This window comes from Phyllobates terribilis, unplaced genomic scaffold (assembly GCF_046119375.1).
Source record: "Phyllobates terribilis strain yellow unplaced genomic scaffold, ASM4611937v1 Scaffold_5__5_contigs__length_657084704, whole genome shotgun sequence".
Lineage (NCBI taxonomy): Eukaryota > Metazoa > Chordata > Amphibia > Anura > Dendrobatidae > Phyllobates > Phyllobates terribilis.
This window is the reverse complement of record NW_027362765.1, coordinates 95,558,573-95,582,020: the sequence shown is the minus strand read 5'-3', so window position 1 is coordinate 95,582,020 and position 23,448 is coordinate 95,558,573. Positions and strand designations below refer to the sequence as shown.

The 23,448-nt window shown below is 43.3% G+C and overlaps 1 protein-coding gene across 4 annotated transcripts in view; it reads right to left on the bottom strand.

The window, feature by feature from the left end:
* The window catches only part of TTYH2 (tweety family member 2), a 94,719-nt gene that overhangs the window by 2,234 nt on the left and 69,037 nt on the right, over nucleotides 1–23,448 (bottom strand). For all 4 annotated transcript variants that reach the window (XM_073682552.1, XM_073682553.1, XM_073682555.1 and 1 more), the window contains 7 exons: nucleotides 13,611–13,680; nucleotides 13,476–13,531; nucleotides 13,315–13,407; nucleotides 4,691–4,783; nucleotides 4,437–4,579; nucleotides 3,999–4,184; nucleotides 3,128–3,206 (listed from right to left, as the gene is read on the bottom strand). In XM_073682552.1, coding sequence (XP_073538653.1) covers nucleotides 3,128–3,206; nucleotides 3,999–4,184; nucleotides 4,437–4,579; nucleotides 4,691–4,783; nucleotides 13,315–13,407; nucleotides 13,476–13,531; nucleotides 13,611–13,680 — 720 coding nt within the window. The remainder of the gene's footprint in view (nucleotides 1–3,127; nucleotides 3,207–3,998; nucleotides 4,185–4,436; nucleotides 4,580–4,690; nucleotides 4,784–13,314; nucleotides 13,408–13,475; nucleotides 13,532–13,610; nucleotides 13,681–23,448) is intronic.

The window sequence follows — 23,448 nt, the reverse complement described above, 5'->3', positions numbered from 1 at the left end:
GAGCTAACTTAAATCAAGACATATGGTGGCAGGGACTTGTAATCAATGATATATTGTGTGATGTGCATCAATAGTCTATGAGAAGATGCGAGTCACACCATGACATCCCTGCTTCCAATACCAGCGCTTCACCATTGAAAGCTAAGACATTCCTGCTGGTGTAATGATGGCGGAGTAGTCTCCCTCCTTATTACACTAGACTCATCTCCGGCCTAATTATATATTAACGCACCACAGTATGGGGGAGGGGGATGATTGGTTTGGGCTTTAGACCTTGGTACACTACATGCTACTTAGCTGTGTAATTCTGTCTCTAACCCTGGGAAAACCACAGCACTTAAATGTCCTATATATTTAATGGAGCGGCTAATGAACAGGAGGCGATGGGAAGGAAGTCCTTTGTGTAGAAGCTTCTGCTGCACGGTTGGGGCCGAGAAATCACCCGAGGCCACAGAAAGCGCTCAGTAATCATCTTCAGCAAATCAAGGGTGCAGCCCTATGTAGAACCATTCATCTGCTAGATGTACAGGTGTATATCGAAGCATACTTGTTTGGGGATCTCCCAGAAAATTCAGGTAATTTTCTGCAAAGACTCCACTAGGACGAGCTGCTGCTACTACTTCCTACTGCTCCCACAGAACTGTATAGGTGTATATGGAGTGAGCTCCCCCTAGTGGCAGCCACAGGCAGACAGAATATAACTATGTATCTCGATTTGGAGCAGTGTATACAAAAAAAATGCTGGCACTGGGTTCCCATCAGTAAAGACTGTTATATAGTGCCCCTTAAATATCTATTTCTCTTAGGGGAACTCTATTATGAGATTGAAGGGGGTGGATGGGGAGACGGGGGAGTGAAGGGACAGATTCACGTTACAGAAAGTGATAAAACTTACGTTTTTTTTTAACATTATAAAGCTCCAAAACAAGCATGCAAAAACAAAAGATGGATTAGCGGGAGGAATATAAAAGTGTGAGCGGTGAGCAAAATTATCAAAAAAATCCAGTATTTTAATAAAAGGCCTTTTAAAAAGAATACTTGGCACCTACATTACACATCCATGCTTAAACGCAATTATTTTGGTGGCTTAAAGGGGTTATTCACCTACATATGTTTTCTGAAAAATCTGATCACTAATGCTGGCTGCGATGTGGAGTGTCATGTGATAGCAGCCATGCTGCTCCACAGGGTCGGTCTATGAATTGGAGACAGACTAGTTGCTAGATTGTCAGGAGGCACATCCATAGCCACTAGTCTGAACTGAACCAAAGGCCGGCTAGGCAAAACTAAACCACATTCATCCTCCTATCACGATAAACCTTACTTATTACTCTATACCTTTTTTTTACTGAGACCAATGTACTCTGACAGATGGCAGGGGAAAAAGAAGGATCAGGCACTTTGGTTTCAACATGTCCGATCCGTTTATTCTTAGGTGAGAAAAGCTGATGCCAGAGGTATCTGGCAGCGGCTTATTTCAATCTTCCCATTCAGAATGGCCAAATGTGAGTTTCTATGGGGGAATCCTGATGAATAGTTGTACTAAGGCCAGGCTTAGCAGTGCTCAAACACATTCCTCCTACTGTCACTGCTGTAGTAATCAGATTTTATAATAAGAAGGTGTGATATCTCTTTAAACCCTACTACTTACTCTATACCTCCTTTAATGAGACCAATGTACTCGGACTTTTCCTGAATGGTAGATGTTGGAGTGAGAAAAAAAAAAAAAAAGACAGATCAGGCAGTTTGAACATGCCTGATCCTTTCGGTCTGAGGGGAGAAAAGCTGCGGCCAGAAGTGTCAGGCACCAGTTTTTCCATGTTCCCACTCAGAATGGCAAAATGTGTATGTCTTTGGGGAAAATCAGGAGCAATAGCTCTCAGCAGAACAAGTGTTTGGCTCACAACTACCTGAAGGGTATGGCCAGCTTAAAAGTTAACTAAAATTTTAAGTAACTTTTAAAAATAAGTTGTCCTGTGTGCATGAAAAATAACACGATTAGACTATTTGTGTTCTGCAGTTTTCATCCTATCTTTTAATTTGCAATCGACTGTGAGCTGGTGGGTGGAAAGTAGCTCCAATACACAGTACACAAAAAGGGAGTCCTGCTCTTCATTCCTTAGCAGTCATAGAAACAGCAGTAGCATGGAGAAAATTATATGGCAGTACTGAGCATCGTAGAAGTGAATCCAGCTCTGGATGAGGTAAAAGACTTATTAGAAAGCTCAATTTGATATTTCTGTGTCTCTCCTGCCTGTTTTCTTCATCTGCTCTTTACTCTTCACTGTAGAGTAGAATAGTCTGTTTAATATGACGCATGGGATCCACTAGAGCCATGAGGGGTGGGGAGGGGAGGCTCATTTGACACACATGCAGGCAGGCAGTTACAGGATGATACTGTAACTGTCACCTAATGATATTGGCACCATGTTTCTTCGACTCCTACATAGTTTGGCCACTGAGCTGTTATTGCTTTATCACTACCCGATTATTGCTTATTGTCGAAATGATCCCAAATATGGGGTCCCAACACAAAATCAAAATCTGAGGGGTTACAAAAAATAAATACAACTTAAAGGGGATTATATGAGATCAGAAGGACAGGTCTGCTTCTTTCCTGGAAAATAGCGCCACGCTTGTTTTAGGTTATGAGTAGTATTGCGGCACAAGCCTGTTTACATGAATTTGGCTTTGCTGCAATACCACATTAGCCCATGGACAAGAAAGGCTATATATTTTGGTAGGAAGCAGCCATATTTTCTTGATCATAATTAGACTTGGGCTACACTGACTTTTTGTAGCGTTACTGACTGATTTTAACTATTAAGTGGCAGTTGCAGTCTTGCTTTATACTGCAGCTATAGAAAAATAGTTAAAATCATCAGTAGCGCTATAAAAAGTCACAGAGCAGCTATGACCTAAAAGATAAGTCTGTCTGTTGCAAATATTGCAGTGGCATTGACTGTCTAAGTGCCAAGAGGAGGCGCCAACAAGCCCTTCTGCCATGGTCAGGATATTTAATTAAAGGGCTATGACAGTCAAGTCTCAGCTGTCTTGTATTGCTTCTAATGAGCAATTTTTTTGCATTCGGCTATAAGAAGGATTTGGATTCGGAGGCCCAGCGTACCGTGGGTGGGGGCGATCCTCTTCCAATCAGTGGAACGTTCTCATAGCGGGGATTACCACCAAAGAGAGCTGCCTGGTTCCTTTAAGAAAGAACAGAAGAAACGTGGGTTAAGTCACGCAGAAAGTGTAAACTAAGGAGCAATCAGTACATTTATGTCAGTGTTTAAATCCCCTATTACATGTAACGCGTTACAGGGATTTCTCGGTTTCAGAAAACCCCGTCCCCCGGGTGCAATTCTTTTGTAAAACATGTGCTTTACTCATCATCCCCAGATTCTGCATTAAGTTTCCTCCACTGATTCTGTTGTCTATTACCATCTGCAGCTATTCAGTAAGCTTAGTGGTTCGTGCAGACCTGCTGAGCTCAGTGATTGGCTGCAGCACGGTCAATACAACATCAATAACAGACACTGGGAGCAGCGGTGGACACGCAGTGCTGGACCTAGGAAGGGTGAGTAAGGCAGTTTTTTTTTTTTTAAACAAACTGCAGCCGAGGAGTTTTTCAAAACTGGAAATCCCCTTTAATAGTTGGGGGTACAAACCCTTAAGACCCTCAGCTATTGACAAGGAAGCACAGTTAGCAGAAAGATTGTCACTTGCTCTTGAGGACCCGGCCTTTCTGGGCACCACAAAGACTGCCCATGAATTTCAGTATGAGCAGTGCAATGCTGTATCTCTCCACTGGTGGCACTGCAGAGGGACTGAACACTTCCTAGGTTCGATAACTGATTGTTCGGGGGGGATTAATGATGCATGCATGCATGCATGCATGTATGTATGTATGTATGCATGCACCCTGAGCAAAGCTTCCCTCTGGCACTCTGCACCCAAGGTTGCTACATTGACTGTACCTTTTGCAATCATCTACTTACATGTATTCTGCAACGGGTGCATTGGAGACGGTTTGGCCCGGCGGGTGTAGACTGGCCTGGCTGCCCAGGCTGCTGCTGTAACTGCAGAAGCTCCTCAGCTGCGCCCGGTTGGGGTTGTGCACCGCTATACGACGGGCCTGAGGGTTAAAGGGATCTGCCTCGTCAATGTCGTTGTAATCTCTGTCCCTAAAATGCAAACATACTGGATTATTACGGATATAAATCGCATGCCCCTCGGGTGCCATCGTCACCGCACTATTATTTGTGGCAAAGAAAGTCTATGCGACTGCAATGATAACAGATTGCAAGCTCTGTGGTCCAGTCCTGCATATCCTGTGCCTTTGGTGGTATACAGTCTGCTATTAACAGCGCCCATATTCTGTATACGCCTATAAGAGGGAATACATTACGTTACGTACAGTCAATTCTAAAGCTCACCTTGCGACCAAATGTTTCCAGGCTTGTGGCACGGCACATACCATGGCGGTGAAAGCAAATGCTGCCAGGAGTGAGAAGAGGCCGAGATAAAGAAGTCCTTCAACCCCGTCATAGCAGATGCCAATAAGAGCTTCCAAATAATCCTGAGAGTGAGACACAAAATTGCCAGATTAGCAGATATTCCGGATTATTGGAAGTCACAGAGTTTTACAAAACTGATGCATTTGTGATAATGACGCTCCCCCACCCCGTACCTTGTGCAGTCCCCGGCAGTCCAGCAGAGCAGTAAGCTGGTGCAGATTGGACTCAGATGTGTTCAGAAGCAGCTGGATGCCCTGCAGATCTTTCTGGAAGAAGAAGGAGAAATGGCAAGGTGGGTTTTTTTCTGGATCAAGTCAGGAATTATAAGTTTAGTTTCATGCAAATATACAGTGGTTAATGCGGGTACAACAATACAGGATGATTGCACAGAACGGTATTCAGTAGATGCATTACTGATAAACTTATGCACTGTCACGTGTAACAACCCCCGGCGGTGTCACGGCACAGAAGGCTATTGTGCTGTATACCACATTTGTTTCACTAGAAGACACATTTTAGCAAGAAATCTTGGCTTAAAAAAAAGTGTTGGGGTCTTTCACTCCGGAGGTTCTCTGACAGCGTCCTGTGCAAACTAAGCTCTCTGCCCTCCGGCCCAACACTAATCCATCTAACTGGTCTACCAGGACATGCCCACCACTAAACCTGCACAGATGCTGCAGGTCCTGACCAGCTGACAGACCTTTCATGTGATCAGTCATATGCCTGAAAGGAACTTCAAAATGTGGTAATGTATACATTGTATGTGCAGTGGAGCTGGGTATGCGTGTGCGCGCCTGTAGCGGAGCTGGATATGCGTGTGCGCGCCTGTAGCGGAGCTGGGTATGCGTGTGCGCTCCTGTAGCGGAGCTGGGTATGCGTGTGCGCGCCTGTAGCGGAGCTGGATATGCGTGTGCGCGCCTGTAGCGGAGCTGGGTATGCGTGTGCGCGCCTGTAGCGGAGCTGGGTATGCGTGTGCGCGCCTGTAGCGGAGCTGGGTATGCGTGTGCGCGCCTGTAGCGGAGCTGGGTATGCGTGTGCGCGCCTGTAGCGGAGCTGGGTATGCGTGTGCGCGCCTGTAGCGGAGCTGGGTATGCGTGTGCGCGCCTGTAGCGGAGCTGGGTATGCGTGTGCGCGCCTGTAGCGGAGCTGGGTATGCGTGTGCGCGCCTGTAGCGGAGCTGGGTATGCGTGTGCGCGCCTGTAGCGGAGCTGGGTATGCGTGTGCGCGCCTGTAGCGGAGCTGGGTATGCGTGTGCGCGCCTGTAGCGGAGCTGGGTATGCGTGTGCGCGCCTGTAGCGGAGCTGGGTATGCGTGTGCGCGCCTGTAGCGGAGCTGGGTATGCGTGTGCGCGCCTGTAGCGGAGCTGAGTGTGCATGTACTGTGCAAGCAGCAGTGTTGTCGTGTATATGTGTGTACTGTAAAGCTATATGTGTGTAATACACATGCTGCAGAGATAATAAAAACCGATCTATTATCTCCCTATTCCACCTTACTGCATTAAAACTAGTTAGATTTACACCTCCAAGAAAATTTTAATTGTTTTTTCCTATTTTCTCCTGTCTAAACCTGGGGTGTCTCCTATAGTAAGGTGCGTCCTACAGTCCAAAAATGCGGAATATTTATTAAAAACATTAGCAGAAAACTTTTAAATATGTCATCTCAAGGCAACATATGGCATAAATCTGCTTTCAAAGCAGGCAAAACTGTATCATTTAGGGGTTCTCCAGGACAACAGCCATCAATGTTTTATCCGAAGGGGTCTAACCTTTGGGACCCCTGCCAATCAGTACAATGAAGGGGTCTTTCATAGTTTACAATGGCACTTCAGTGCATACCATTCATGCACCTTCAACGAGCTGATCAGTGAGGGTCCGGAAATCACTAAGGGTTGTACCGAGATTACAAGTCATCACCTGCCACAGGCTATGGGAGAACTTGCTGATGACTGGGGGTTGGAGAACCCACCGATCACGGAAACATCATGCCCTGTACTCGGCAGTCTCTGGCAGGTCTATAGACTTGAGTGGAGTAGTAGTGCGCATGCTCATTCGCCAATTCATTGATATCTGTTCTTAATGGGAGCCCTGCCACTCGGATCTGTGGAAAGGGTACTACCCCTGTAAGGACAGGCCTTTAACCCCTACCAGACGCAGGACACAAGAGTACACTGGTTCGCATGCACAGAGCAGGCTCAGGAGCTGGCAGATATTGTCTGTGCTATACACCCAGCACCTGCCCCTAACTGCAGAGACTGGAGCTGAGCTCTAATTGCTGTGTATATATATGTGTATGTACAGTTAGGTCCATATATATTTGGACAGAGACAACATTTTTCTAATTTTGGTTCTAGACATTACCACAATGAATTTTAAACAAAACAATTCAGATGCAGTTGAAGTTCAGACTTTCAGCTTTCATTTGAGGGTATCCACATTAAAATTGGATGAAGGGTTTAGGAGTTTCAGCTCCTTAACATGTGCCACCCTGTTTTTAAAGGGACCAAAAGTAATTGGACAGATTAAATAATTGTAAACAAAATGTTAATTTCTAGTACTTGGTTGAAAACCCTTTGTTGGCAATGACTGCCTGAAGTCTTGAACTCATGGACATCACCAGACGCTGTGTTTCCTCCTTTTTCATTGCTCTGTCAGGCCTTCACTGCGGTGGGTTTCAGTTGCGGTTTGTTTGTGGGCCTTTCTGTCTGAAGTTTAGTCTTTAACAAGTGAAATGCATGCTCAATTGGGTTGAGATCAGGTGACTGACTTGGCCATTCAAGAATATTCCACTTCTTTTCTTTAATAAACTCCTGGGTTGCTTTGGCTTTATGTTTTGGGTCATTGTCCATCTGTAGTATGAAACGACGACCAATCAGTTTGGCTGCATTTGGCTGGATCTGAGCACACAGTATGGCTCTGAATACATCAGAATTCATTCAGCTGCTTCTGTCCTGTGTCACATCATCAATAAACACTAGTGACCCAGTGCCACTGGCAGCCATGCATGCCCAAGCCATCACACTGCCTCGCCGTGTTTTACAGATGATGTGGTATGCTTTGGATCATGAGCTGTACCATGCCTACGCCATACTTTTCTCTTTCCATCATTCTGGTAGAGATTGATCTTGGTTTCATCTGTCCAAAGAATGTTCTTCCAGAACTGTGCTGGCTTTTTTAGATGTTTTTTAGCAAAGTCCAGTCTAGCCTTTTTATTCTTGATGCTTATGAGTGGCTTGCACCGTGCAGTGAACCCTCTGTATTTACTTTCATGCAGTCTTCTCTTTATGGTAGATTTGGATATTGATACGCCTACCTCCTGGAGAGTGTTGTTCACTTGGTTGGCTGTTGTGAAGGGGTTTCGCTTCACCATGGAGATTATTCTGCGATCATCCACCACTGTTGTCTTCCGTGGACACCCAGGTCTTTTTGCATTGATGAGTTCACCAGTGCTTTCTTTCTTTCTCAGGATGTACCAAACTGTAGATTTTGCCACTCCTAATATTGTAGCAATTTCTCGGATGGGTTTTTTCTGTTTTTGCAGCTTAAGGATGGCTTGTTTCACCTGCATGGAGAGCTCCTTTGACCGCATGTTTACTTCACAGCAAAACCTTCCAAATGCAAGCACCACACCTCAAATCAACTCCAGGCCTTTTATCTGCTTAATTGAGAATGACCTAACGAAGGGATTGCCCACACCTGTCCAGGAAATAGCCTTGGAGTCAATTGTCCAATTACTTTTGGTCCCTTTAAAAACAGGGTGGCACATGTTAAGGAGCTGAAACTCCAAAACCCTTCATCCAATTTTAATGTGGATACCCTCAAATGAAAGCTGAAAGTCTGAACTTCAACTGCATCTGAATTGTTTTGTTTAAAATTCATTGTAGTAATGTCTAAAACCAAAATTAGAAAAATGTTGTCTCTGTCCAAATATATATGGACCTAACTGTATGTAATGTACAGTACAGACCAAACGTTTGGACACACCTTCTCATTTAAAGATTTTTCTGTATTTTCATGACTTTGAAAATTGTACATTCACACTGAAGGCATCAAAACTATGAATTAACACATGTGGAATTATATACTTAACAAAAAAAGTGTGAAACAACTGAAAATATGTCTTATATTCTAGGTTCTTCAAAGTAGCCACCTTTTTCTTTGATGACTGCTTTGCACACTCTTGGCATTCTCTTGATGAGCTTCAAGAGGTAGTCACCGGAAATGGTCTTCCAACAATCTTGAAGGAGTTCTCAGAGATGCTTAGCACTTGTTGGCCCTTTTGCCTTCACTCTGCGGTCCAGCTCACCCTAAACCATCTCGATTGGGTTCAGGTCTGGTGACTGTGGAGGCCAGGTCATCTGGCGTAGCACCCCATCACTCTCCTTCTTGGTCCCATAGCCCTTACACAGCCTGGAGGTGTGTTTGGGGTCATTGTCCTGTTGAAAAATAAATCATGGTCCAACTAAACGCAAACCGGATGGAATAGCATGCCGCTGCAAAATTCTGTGGTAGCCATGCTGGTTCAGTATGCCTTCAATTTTGAATAAATCCCCAACAGTGTCACCAGCAAAGCACCCCCACACCATCACACCTCCTCCTCCATGCTTCACGGTGAGAACCAGGCATGTAGAGTCCATCCGTTCACCTTTTCTGCGTCGCACAAAGACATGGTGGTTGGAACCAAAGATCTCAAATTTGGACTCATCAGACCAAAGCACAGATTTCCACTGGTCTAATGCCCATTCATTGTGTTCTTTAGCCCAAACAAGTCTCTTCTGCTTGTTGCCTGTCCTAGAGTGGTTTCCTAGCAGCTATTTTATCATGAAGGCCTGCTGCACAAAGTCTCCTCTTAACAGTTGTTGAAGAGATGTGTCTGCTGCTAGAACTGTGTGTGGCATTGACCTGGTCTCTAATCTGAGCTGCTGTTAACCTGCGATTTCTGAGGCTGGTGATTCGGATAAACTTATCCTCAGAAGCAGAGGTGACTCTTGGTCTTCCTTTCCTAGGGCGGTCCTCATGTGAGCCAGTTTCTTTGTAGCGCTTGATGGTTTTTGCAACTGCACTTGGGGACACTTTCAAAGTTTGCCCAATTTTTCGGACTGACTGACCTTCATTTCTTAAAGTAATGAAGGCCACTCGTTTTTCTTTACTTAGCTGCTTTTTTCTTGCCATAATACAAATTCTAACAGTCTATTCAGTAGGACTATCAGCTGTGTATCCACCAGACTTCTGCACAACACAACTGATGGTCCCAACCCCATTTATAAGGCAAGAAATCCCACTTATTAAACCTGACCGGGCACACCTGTGAAGTGAAAACCATTTCCGGTGACTACCTCTTGAAGCTCATCAAGAGAATACCAAGAGTGTGCAAAGCAGTCATCAAAGCAAAAGGTGGCTACTTTGAAGAACCTAGAATATAAGACATATTTTCAGTTGTTTCACACTTTTTTGTTAAGTATATAATTCCACATGTGTTAATTCATAGTTTTGATGCCTTCAGTGTGAATGTAAAATTTTCATAGTCATGAAAATACAGAAAAATCTTTAAATGAGAAGGTGTGTCCAAACTTTTGGTCTGTACTGTATATATTTAAATTTAATATATCTTTTTTTAATATCACTGCAATCCTACTGATCAGGAGAATCATGTTATCAGGTTACTTTTTTATTGCCCAATGAACGCTGTAAAAGTAAAACACAAAAAACAATGGTGGAATTGTGTTTAGATTCCCCCATTTTCCAGTACATTATATGGTAAAATTAATTATGTCATTTAAAACTACAACTCGTAAGGCAATAAAAACCAGCCCTCAAATGTCTGTGTCGACAGGAAAATATAAAAGTTATGACTATTGAAAGAAAGGGAGGAAAAAAATGAAAGCGCAAAAACGAAAATTGGCTGCGATGAGGAAGGATTCATTACTGTTCCAGAGAACACACGGATATCGAAGGTTTTGTGAAAACTGGTTAGGCAAATACGCTGGAGGACTCATGGTGAAAGGGGTCCGGGTACAGAGCAATTTTGCCTGGTGTTTGCGGGCACAACATAAATGGCAATATCCTATAGTAGCCTAAAGAAGGAGCCCTCATTCATATACACTGTGTGCAGAATTATTAGGCAAGTGGTATTTTAGAGGATTATTTTTATTACTAGATGGTGGCCCGATTCTAACGCATCGGGTATTCAAGAATATGTATGCGGCCGACCGGGCGCAATCAGCAGAACATTGTTGAAATTTGGCGCCAAAATCGCTGATTGGTCGCGGCCGGCAACCGCTACCAATCAGCAAAACGGTGTTTAAATTTGGCGGCAATATCGGTGATTGGTCGCGGGTGGCAGCCGCGACCAATCAGCGAACTGTGTTAGTGAGGATCGGAGAGCTTGTTTAAATTTGGCGATAAAATCGCTGATTAGTCGCAACTGCGACCCTACAGCAAAACGGTGTTTAAATTTGGCGCCAATAATGCTGATTGTTCGCGGCCGGCGGCCGCGACCAATCAGCAGAGCGTTGTTTAAATTTGCCGCCCATATCGCTGATTGGACCAATCAGCGAACCGTGTTAGTGAGTACTGGAGAGCGAGTTTAAATTTGGCGCCCAAATCGCTGATTGGACGCGGGCGGCGGCCGCGACCAATCAGCAGAGCGGCGTTTAAATTTGCTGTCCATATCGCTGATTGGTCGCGTCCGGCGGCTGTGACCAATCAGCGTCCTATTAGCGAGGACCGGGGAGCGGCGCTGCCTGTGCGGGTACTTCCGCTGCGAGCAGCTGGGAGATGAGTGGCTGCTCGCAGCAGAAGCATCCCGACCGGCGGCGCCGCTCCCCGGTCCTCCGTTCACACTTGCTGTCGGGAGATCAGCGGTCCTAGCCGCTGATCTCCTGACGTTAGCCGCATGGAGGTCAGCGGCGCCGCCGGTCGGGGTAGTTCTGCTGCATCGCCGCTGACCTCCGTCCGGCAGATGAGCCGCTAACGGCCGCCATCTTTTTTCAGAAATCCCGCGTCGCTGATTGGCCGCGGCCGGACCAGTGAGCGACGCGGGATTTCCTGGACAGACAGACGGGATAAGACAATTATATATATAGATTGATCAACAACTATGTTCTCAATCAACCCAAAAGACTCAAATATCCAAGCTTAATATTTTTGGAAGTTGGAGTGGGTTTTTTTAGATTTGGCTATCTTAGGAGGATATCTTTTTGTGCAGGTAACTATTACTGTGCAGAATTATTAGGCAACTTAATAAAAAACAAATATAATCCCATCTCACTTGTTTATTTTCACCAGGTAAACCAATATCCGTGCACAAAATTTAGAAAAAAACATTGTTGACATGCAAAAACAAAAACCAAAAAAATTAGTGATCAATATAGCCACCTTTCTTTATGATGACACTCAACAGCCTTCCATCCATAGATTCTGTCAGTTGCTTGATCTGTTTTCGATCAACATTGCGTGCAGCAGCCACCATAGCCTCCCAGACACTGTTAAGAGAGGTGTACTGTTTTCCCTCCCTGTAGATCTCACATTTTATGATGGACCACAGGTTCTCTATGGGGTTCAGATCAGGTGAACAAGGGGGCCATGTCATTATTTTTTTCTTCTTTTTGGTCAGCCACGCTGTGGAGTAGTTGGATGCATGTGATGGAGCATTGTCCTGCATGAAAATCATGTTTTTCTTGAACGATACTGACTTCTTCCTGTACCACTGCTTGAAGAAGTTGTCTTACAGAAACTGGCAGTAGGTCTGGGAGTTGAGCTTCACTCCATCCTCAACCCGAAAAAGTCCCACAAGTTCATCTTTGATGATACCAGACCATACCAGTAACCCACCTCCACCTTGCTGGCGTCGGAGTGGAGCTCTCTGCCCTTTATAGATCCAGCCTCTGGCCCATCCATCTGGCCCATCAAGAGTCACTCTCATTTCATCAGTCCATAAAACCTTTGAAAAATCAGTCTTAAGATATTTCTTGGCCCACTCTTGACATTTTATCTTAGGTTTCTTGTTCATAGGTGGTCGTTTTTCAGCCTTCCTTACCTTGGCCATGTCCCTCAGTATCGCACACCTTGTGCTTTTTGATACTCCAGTAACGTTGCAGCTCTAAAATATGGCAAAACTGGTGGCGAATGGCATCTTGGCAGCTTCACGCTTGATTTTCCTCAATTCATGGGCAGTTATTTTGCGCCTTTTTTGGCCAACACGCTTCTGTTGGCCATTTGCCATGAAACGCTTGATTGTTCGGTGATCACGCTTCAAAAGTTTGGAAATTTCAAGACTGCTGCATACCTCTGCAAGACATCTCACAATTTTGGACTTTTCAGAGCCTGTCAAATCTCTCTTCTGACCCATTTTGCCAAAGGAAAGGAAGTTGCCGAATAATTAAGCACACCTTATATAGGGTGTTGATGTCATTAGTCAACACCTCTCCTCATTACAGAGATGCACATCACCAGATTTACTTAATTGGTAGTTGGCTCTCAAGCCTATGCAGCTTGGAGTAGGACAACATGTATAAAAAGTATCATGTGATCAAAATACTCATTTGCCTAATAATTCTGCACACAGTGTACATTTATAGAGCTTCTATTACTAGAAGTATCCATTAGCTCCCCCTAGTAGTGACACACAGTCAGAATTACGAATTATGCAGCTAAAAAGATCATCATCAGTCTTCACAAAATCATTCTTCTGGGGTGGAACTGGTTCTCATAAGGAAGCAGTTTTCGATATGCAATATGAAATATGCAAACAAGGCCTCCACCAGGAGGAAGAAACCCCATGATAAGAGAGTCAATCTTACCTGGGCAGTAGGAAATATGGGCACGGCAAACTGAAGTAAACCTTGTATCTGGATCTGCATGGTGGTCAGAGACTTCTGGAAGACGTTCAGGGCCTGGAAAAAGGGATCAGTAAGTGCAAGGTTTGGGCAGCTGTATAGTAACGTACCGTCCAAGGTCGTACCTGCTGGAAGGGATTCTTCAGACTTTGGCTGCAGTACAAGTAATAATGGACGACTTCTGCAAAGAGACAATATATGGGTATCATGGGTGAGACATCCTTGCAACCATCTATGGCCGCCCAGGAGGCAGACGTTACCTGCACTGATTTGATCTTGAGTCATGTTCATGATGAATTTGTCAGGTGCCACGCAGAAATCACTGGTGCCCTACAAGACAAGGTATTAGGGGTTAATGCCAGCTTCAATTAGGGCAGTGCCCTCCAGGGAAGCTGGGTGCCAGCTTCAATTAGGGCAGTGCCCTCCAGGGAAGCTGGGTGCCAGCCAAGATGGCCACCATTACGACTCCACATGGGGTTGTGCCACCCAGACAAAAGGGTGAGGTAATAATAAAAAAAAAAAGCCTGAAAGGCAAAAGGGTGAGGTAATAAAAAAAGGCCTGAAAGATAATAGCGTAATTTTTTTTATTTTTCAACTTCAACTCACTTGGAATTTTGTTCCCAGTCTTCTTTCAGTATATTATATGGCAAAGCGAATGGTGGCATTCAAAGCTACAACTTGACCCGCGAAAAAAAAAAGCCCTCATTATAAGGCTATAATGATGGAAAAACAAAAAAAAAAGGAGGAAAAAACAAAAGCGCAAAAATGAAAACTTGCTGTGGCGGGAAGGAGTTAACACTTTCACTGTAGCTACTCTTTGGTAAAGGCGTCATGAGCACTTTAAGAGCCCATACATGGTCACAGCATGGCACAGAGTCTAATATCCCTGTGACCGGTGAGGTGTGCCGCCTCCTAATGAGAAGCACTACTCATTCCTACCTGCCTCTAATTTTGGTAAATCTCCTCTCAGTCTCATAACCGTGAAGGGAAGAATCTAATCTGCAAATCAGGAACAAGCAGCAGGAAAAGGCCGAAGCTCGAGAAAAACAGAAATTCAATTAGCAATGACTGGAGGAATCAAAGAAGGGCGATAGCCAAGACCACAGAGGAAAGCAAGAACGCAACCTCCATCACTGAGACATTAGATTCCCCCAGGGCAGCCGCAACCAACACCCACTGCCGGCCACCTCCGAGCTGGGTGTCATGTTCCCGATGCACTATGTGACTGACTCTGCATATCTGAACTTGACCTAGAATACCTTAAAAAGGTCTTTACTGTAAATGTAAAAAAAAATGTGAAAACAGAATCTTAATATCTTATTTCTAGGCTGAGATACAATCACTTGAAGTTACAGGCCCCAAAGCCTGAGGCTGCACTACTGAAAGAATCAGTAGGGGACATGTCATCAGAATCTCGGTCACGGAGAAGTTGTGTGGATTGAAAGTTTTCAAATATGGTCTCCATGACAACTCAACAGAAATCAGAAGGGGACATTAGAATCTTTCAGTAGTGCAGCCTCAGGCTTTAGATCTGCAGCTTCCATTGATCATATCGCAGTCTAGAAATAAGAAATTTAAAAACGGTTTTCAGATTTTTTTATTGTGCACTGTAGGGGCTTTTTTTTTTAATTTCGTTTGGAAAATCTGCTTTTAGGGCTGATGCACGGAATGAGAATTAATCAAGCAAGCAGGGATCTAAACAGACGTACAAACTCAAGATACTGTAGCTTGATTTCAGGGGTGGAAAACTAAGCAATCTCTAGGGCCCCCGTTTACTAGCCCATAGTAATTCTAGTAGTTTTTTTGCAGTGTGTGGTAATATAATATGGGAATTCATCTGCAGTATTATTTGAATGCTACATACAATTTGGACACTATATGGCGAGCTTATGACGGCTGAATATGGCAGTATTGTTTTGAGTCTATATGGCAGTATTTTGGGGATAATATTTGGATGCTGCATATTATTAGGACACTAGATGGTTGTATTATAAGAGCTAGATATGGTTGTATTGTTTTTGCACTATAAGGCAGTATTATATGTGTATTTAGATGCTGATTTGGCACTATATGCTTGTATTATAAAGGATGTGCTGTATATGACAATAGTTTTTGCACTATATGGCATTATGTCTATCATCTGGATATTACGGTATATGGTTGGTTGCATTATGAGACATGCAAATAAGTTTTGTGGCAGCATTATGTGCGTATTATTTGGATGCTGACTATAATTTGGGCATTAAATGATTGTATAATGAGGGATGTATATGGCAGTATTATATTACGCAGATGCTGCATATGCATTCAGCACTATAAGGCTTTATATACCAATATTTATTTTGGGACTATATGACCGTATTATACGAGAAGTATTTGAATGCTGCATATGATTTGGGCACTGTATGGTTGTATTAAGAGGGATATAATTTTTGAAATGCATTACGTGGGTATAATTTGGACAGTGTATATAATTTGGGCACTATAAGGTTATACTAAAATTGAGCATAAATGACAATATTTTTGCACTATATGGCTGCATTATGTGGGTATTACTTAGATACAGTGCATCATTTTGGCCCTAAATAGTTGTATAAGAAGGCAGTATGTGGCAGTATTGTTTTAGACTATATGGCAGTAACATATTTCAATGCTGAATATGATTTGGGTATTATCTGGTTGTGCTATAGGAGCAGTATATGGCATTATTGTTTTCAACTATATGGCAGCATTATGTGGATGATACATATGATTTAGATATTATATATGGCAGAATTCTGCTGGCATTGTTTGGAAGCAGCATAGGATATGGTGGTATTATAAGGCTTATTTATGGGAATAGTGTTTTGGAAATTTACAGCAATATTATGTAGTTTAAAATGACAAGAAAAAAAATGGTAAAAAAAAAAGTACTTACTTTGTCTACTTTTAAAAGCTCCACTACTAAGCCACCACAGTTATTTTCCAATATGACAGGCACTTGTGGGCATTTTATAGAGGCCGCTACATGGGAAGGTCGCCTGTGCTCTAATCAGTTAATTGATAATCCAACTAAAGTGTTACCAGCTCAAGGTTTTATGTGCAATCAATACGTCTCACCCAGATGGTCCCCGCCGTCTCCAGAGGGCGAGCATGACACATGCGGAGGCTCATTACGGCTATGAAGGCCTATGATGTGTGGCTCTGGGGTGACCTGATCCACTTAGGGATGAGGGAGAAAGATGCTGCCCCAGATGGGGCCAAAAGTATATCTTATTTATCTACTTGCAGTGTTGTATATCAAAAACACAAAGATTGATGAGTGCAATAGACTAATGTCACCTGTAGTTTATCTGACACATGGGGGGCGCTCTTCACTGTATGTACAGGTGTCTAAAAATGAAAAAATCTATAATATTCCAGTACGTTTACTTTGGCCTTATGGGTCACGTTACACTCTGCCACTCATGTGGGTGGCTTTTCATTCAGGATTTCAGAAACGGACAACCTGATGGTTTCTCTTGTGTAATAGTGCACAGAGTATACTGACAAAGGGGTGTTCAGAAACAGGGGATCATGAGAACGTGAAGAACTCATCTACAAAAGGGGTCAGAGGAGGATGTGAAGAATCGCTCTGATGAAAAAAGGCAGAGGATGATGGGAAGAATTTTGCAATGAAAGTGATCAGAGAAGGATGTGAAAAATCTGTCCGATGAAATGGGTTAGAGGAGGATGTGAAGAATATTTCTGATGAAAGGGGTCAGAAGAGGATTTGAAGAATCGTTCGAATTCTGGGATCAGAGGATGTGAAAAACTGTTCTGATGAAAGTGGGCAGAGGAGGATGTGAAGAATCGTGATGAAAGTGATCAGAGAAGTATTTGAAGAATTGGTGCGATGACCGTGGTTAGAGTGGGACATGAGAAATCATTCTGATGAAAGGGGTCAGAATAGGATATGAAGAATTGTTCTAATGAAAGGGGTAAGTGGAGAATACTGTTGAGCGAGTATGTTCTGTCCGAGTATGCTCGGCCGAGCTCCGAGTATTTATAGCTGCTCGGTGATATGGTTGAATCACTCCCGTGTGCATGATTTGCAACTGTTTTACAGTTTTATTACATGTGAGGAATGTGTAAGAAATAGACATTCCTTACATGTAATAAAGCTGTCAAACAGTCGCAAATCATGCACACGGGAGTGATTCAACCATATCACCGAGCAGCTGTAAATACTCGGAGCTCGGCCCGAGCATACTCGGCGAAAGGGTTAACAGAACATACTCGCTCAACACTAGTGGAGAATGAAGAATTGTTGCAATGAAAGAGGTTAAAAGGAGGATGTGAAGAAATATTCTGGTGAAAGGGATTAGACGATGATGTGAAGAATCATTATAATGAAATGGGTCAGAAGAGGATGTGAAAACTCGTTCTAATGAAAGGCAACATAAGAGGACGTCAAGAATCGTTCTGAAGAAAGTGATGAGAGAAGGATGTGAAAAATAATTTTCTTGATTAATCAAGAAAACAGCAGCTGAATACATGGTGATACAGCCAAGTTGTCGGAAAGCACAAGTTGTCATTCTATAACATGGATGGGCTATAAAGGAAGACAACCGGTTCTAGTGCCATTACTTACTAAGACTCCTGCAATAAGAGTGCAAAATTTGGATTATAAATCCATATTTCTGTTGCACCATGCAGAGTCAGAATTTGGCACAAGTATCATGAAGAGAAGAACCCTTCCGATACGGCTGTTGGGTGTGAGGTAATGATGTTGGGAATGTTTTCTTAGCACATCTGTGTTCCCTAATACTTCTGGATGAAGTTCGGACAGTAAAGATTACCTAAGCATTGTGGTCAATCAAGTTCACCTCTTCATGGCAGAAGGCCAGTGCCCCATGCCACAAGTGTTGTAGTCCGGGACCGGTTCCAGGAATATGAAAAAAGTTTTCCTTGCTTCCTTGGCCTTTACAGTCCCAGATCTTAATCCTATAGAGCATCTCTGGGTTGAAGTAGAATGGCTGCTCAGAGCGTGTTAGTACCTTCTTGTCTGTCCAGCCTGTTTGAAGACTTCCATTGAAGGAGAACTTACCACCTCTCATGGCAGTCTGTTCACCCTCACTGTCAAAAAGTTTTTCCTAATATCTAATCTGTATCTTCTCCCTTTCAGTTTCATTCCATTGCTTTTCGTGTTTCCATGTGCAAATGAGAATAAGAATGATCCCTCTACACTGCGACATTCTTTCAAATATTTGTAGATAGATATTAAGTCAACGCTTAACCTTTTTTGCAAGCTAAACATTCCCATATCCTTTAACCGTTCCTCAAGAACAAAGTTTGCAGTCCGCTAACCATCCTGATAGCTCTTCTATGAACTTGCTCCAGTTTTTCGATGTCTTTTTTAAAATGGGGCGTGACCAAGGAGGAGTAGCGGGTGATAATTACTTCTTGTGATCTAGACTCTATGCTTCTCTTAATACATCCCAGATATGTGTTTGCCGTTTTTGCTGCTGCATTACACTGTTGACTCGTGCAGTCTGTGAGCTATTAGTTTACCCAAGTCTTTTCACAAGTGGTGTTGCTTAGTTCTATTCCTCCTATTCTGTAGATGTGAATTTTGTATTTCTTGCCTAAATGTAGCATCTTGCATTTCTCCCTGTTAAATACCATTCTATTAAGGCCCCGTCACACTAAGCGACGCTACAGCGATCCCGACAACGATACGACCTGTCAGGGATCATTGCTGCGTCGCTATGTGGTCGCTGGTGAGATGTCAAACAGTCAGACCTTCCCAACGACGCAGAAGCGATGCAGCGACCCGTAACGATCTGTATAACGATGCGGCGACCCGTAATGATCTGTATAACGATGCACGCCTGTGTGTTTCTGTGTCTGAGTCGTCAACAAGGTCGTTGGTAAGGTGTCAAACACAGCGATGCATGCTACCCAGCGGGGCCTCAACGATCATAAAAAGGTCCAGACCATTCCGACACGACCAGCGATCTCACAGCAGGGGCCTGGTCGCTGCTAAGTGTCAAACGTAGCGAGATCGCTACTGAGGTCGCTGTTGGTCACAAAACTTGTGACTCTGCAGCGATCTCGCTTAGTGTGACGGGGGGGGGGGGCTTTAGTCACTGTCCATTGTTCAAGCTTATCTAGATCCTTCTGAATCCTTTCTCTGTCTTCTCTTTTGTTAGCGATCCCTCATAGCTTTGCATTGTCTGCAAATTTGATTAGTTTACCTTCAGTTCCCTTATCTAGATCATATATAAAAATGTTGAAGACTGGGGCCAGAACAGAACCTTGAAAATACAATTCAAATTCTTTGAGTACGATCACTGAGCCAGTTATTAATCCACCTAACGAAAGCCTTGTCAATTCCATGCTTGGTCATTTTTTCAATAAGGTTAGCATGAGATACTTTATCAAATGCTTTGCTCAAGTCTAGATATACTATATCTACTGCATTTCCTGATCCACCTAGTCAGTGGTTCCATCACAGAAATTAGATTAGCCTGGCATGACTTGTTTGCTACAAAACCATGCTGGCTCTGGTTAATTACTGTATTCTTATCCAAGTAATTATATACATGCTGTTTAATAATTTGTTCAAAAATCTTTCCTGGAATAGAAGGCTCACTGGCCTGCAATTTCCTGGCTCCATCTTCATTCTTTTTTGAAGATAGGAACAATATTTGCTCTTCTCCAATCTTCTGGGACTTCTCCTGTTCTCCAGGGATTTTCAAAGATTCTGGCTAGTATTTCTGCAATTTCTTCGGCCATCTCTTTCAGTACCCTAGAATGTAATTCATCTGGACCTGGAGACTTAAATTAATTTACATTAGTTGAGTGTTCTCTCACCTTCTCTTTGTTTATAGATTGTGTGGATCATTTTATTCCTTCGATAGCACAATGAAGTTCAATTATTGTTACCCTTATGCTAATTGCTTTGTTAAAGTATCATTTAAATTTATGACAGCATTCAGTCTTTTTGGGTAGGAGTCTATCAGCGTGGCACAATCTTTGCCCACTTTTCCTTCCTTGCAGTAGTGCTCCAAATCTGTAAGATTGCAAGGGCACCTCCTGTGTACAGCCTCTTCAGAGTCCCACAGATTACCAATTGGATTCAGGTCAGGGCTCTGGCTGGGTCATTCCAAAACTTTGATTTACTTCTGGAGAAGTCATTCTTTTGTTGATTTGGAGGTAGGCTGAGGGTCATTGTTGTGCTGAAAGGTGAAATTCCTCTTCCACTTCTTAGAAGATGCCTGAAGGTTTTGCTGTAACTGTTCATAATTCCCTCCACCTTGACTAAAGCCGCAGTTGCCAAAAAACAGCCCCAAAGTATCATGCTGCCTCCACCATGCTTCATTGTGGGTATGGTGTTCTTTTGGTGATGGAAAATGTTGGCTCTGCACCAAACATAACTTTTGGATTTACGGTCATAGAGTTCAACCTCTGTTTCATCAGAGCATAACCCGTTTTCATCATACTTTTGGCAGACTTCATGTAAGTTTTGGCAAAGCATAGCCAGGTTTGGATTTTTTTCTTTGTAAAAAAAAAAAAAGGTTTCCTTCTTGCCATCCTAACCCACAGGCCAGACATATGAAGAATATGGGAGATTGTTGTCATGTTTAGTACATAACCGTAATTGTCAGATATTCCTGCAGCTACTTTAATGTTACTGTAGGCTTCTTGGCAGCCTCTCAGACCAATTTTTTGGTCTTTTCATCAATTTTTGAGGGCAGTCCAGTTCTAGGCAATAATGTAACTGTTGTGCCAAATTTAAAGAGGTTGTTCACTACTTATACATTGATGCACTATCCATAGGATAGGGTATCAATGTCTGATCGGCCAGGGTCCGGCACCCGGCTGTTCAGCTGTTATCTGTGCCGGCGGACACTGGAGGTACTTACTTACTGAGCTTGGCCTTCTAGTTATAGTGGCTGCCGCAGAGTACTGCACATCCACCTCCTATTCAATTCAATGGGAGACGGATGTGTAGTACCCCGAGGCAGCCACTACAATTAGACAGCCAAGCTCAGCAAGTAAGTAATTCCGGCCGCCGCTGAAACTGATAATAGCTGATCGGTGGGGGTGCCGGACGCCAACTGATCAGACGTCGATGCCCTATCTTATGGATAGGGCATCAATGTGTAAGTAGTGGACAACTTCTTTAAGACTCTCTTGATGACGTCTTCGTAGTGTTTCATGGTATATCTAATGCCTTGGAAATTTTTTTGTACCCTTCACCTGACTGATTACATTCAACAATGAGGCCTCTTTGCTGTGTTGTAAGCAGTTTAAGGACCATGGCTTTTGCTGAAAAAAGCAACTAAGAAAAAATGTCATGAAAATCCTCATAGAACAGCTAAACTTTATATGGGGTTAAATCAGAAACACGGTTAAATGATGGCAGCTGTGAACGGACTACTACGAAGCATGAGTGTAAATGTGATAGGCTAATTCTGAACTCAACCACATCTCCAATTATAAGAGGGAGTTCACACTTATGCAAATCACATTATTTTAGTTTTGTTATTTTCATTCTCAAAATGATTTCAGTTCGTATATAAATGGATTTATGTAGATTATGGGCGACATTAAAGATGGAATAAGTTCTGAAATGATTCTTCCCTACATGACAAAAACCTGGTATTTTAACAGGGGTGTATACACTTTTTATATCCATCGTATGTATAACAAAAAATATATATATAATTATAGTTTTGATGCCTTCAGTGTGAATGTACAATTTTCAAAGTCATGAAAATACAGGAAAAATCTTTAAATGAGAAGGTGTGTCCAAACTTTTGGTCTGTACTGTGTGTGTATATATATATATATATATATATATATATATATATATATATATATATATATATATATATACACACACACACACACACACACACACACAGTACAGACCAAAAGTTGTACATTCACACTGAAGGCATCAAAACTATGAATTAACACATGTGGAATTATATACTTAACAAAAAAGTGTGAAACAACTGAAAATATGTCTTATATTCTAGGTTCTTCAAAGTAGCCACCTTTCGCTTTGATGACTGCTTTGCACACTCTTGGCATTCTCTTGATGAGCTTCAAGAGGTAGTCACCGGAAAAAAACAACAGAAAAAAAATTACAACAGAAAAAAAAAAGATAAAGCCAGCTTCTATTAGCCTTGTCCTCCATAATCCCAAAGACAAGATCAAGGACCTCAACTGATTGATGGACTGGAATTAAATGGACGCTTACAATTCCCCAGAGAGGACAAAGTGAATCTCCCATAATAGCTGCTGACCTTTCACCACCCTGGGAAGGAGCAGATGAATCTGGGGGGAGCTGATAACAGCGAGACATTCGAGTGATGAAATTAAAGGGAATGTATCATCAGAAAATGACTTATTTTTATATCAGGTTTCAGTGTTAAATTTTTTTACATTTTTGGCATTTTTTTCCACATATATATAAAATAGTATCTATATTGTAATGTGAAAAAAAAAAGCCACATATATATACGCACACATTATATATGTATAATATACATGTAGCATCGGCGTCTCTGCCCCGTTCTAGGCAGAGACGCCGTCCCTCTCACCTCCCCGCTCCTGGCGCGGCGTCCTCCAGCGCTGCTCTCCCCGCTGCTTCCGGCGCGCGCTCCTTCCCCGGCAGTGTGCTTAGGGCGCGCGCGCGCTCCCCCTCTCTTAAAGGGACCGCGCGCGCCGTCCTAAGGAGTCCCCGGCCAATTGCCGGAGGACCTCCCATATAAAGGGCACCTCCTCCAAAATGGAGGTGCCCAAGCAATGTTGTTTGCACCTGTGTCTCACCTGTGCTTCAGCCCTCAGGTCCCGTTGCCAGTTACCTGCCAGATTCCTGCCAGCTTGCTGCCTTTGTCCTGCCTGATATCCAGTCACCTGCCTGCTAGCCTGAGGTCCGACGGTCTGCCTTCCAACTCCTGTCAGTCTGTCTATGGACCAGCTTGCCTGCTCACCTGGGAGCGCACACCTGTTACCTGCCTGCTAGCCTACCTGGAGGCTCCGCCGTCACGTGCTGTGACCATCTGCCTTTTCAGAGACTCCTGCCCGCTCACCTGGGAGCGCACACCTGTTACCTGCCTG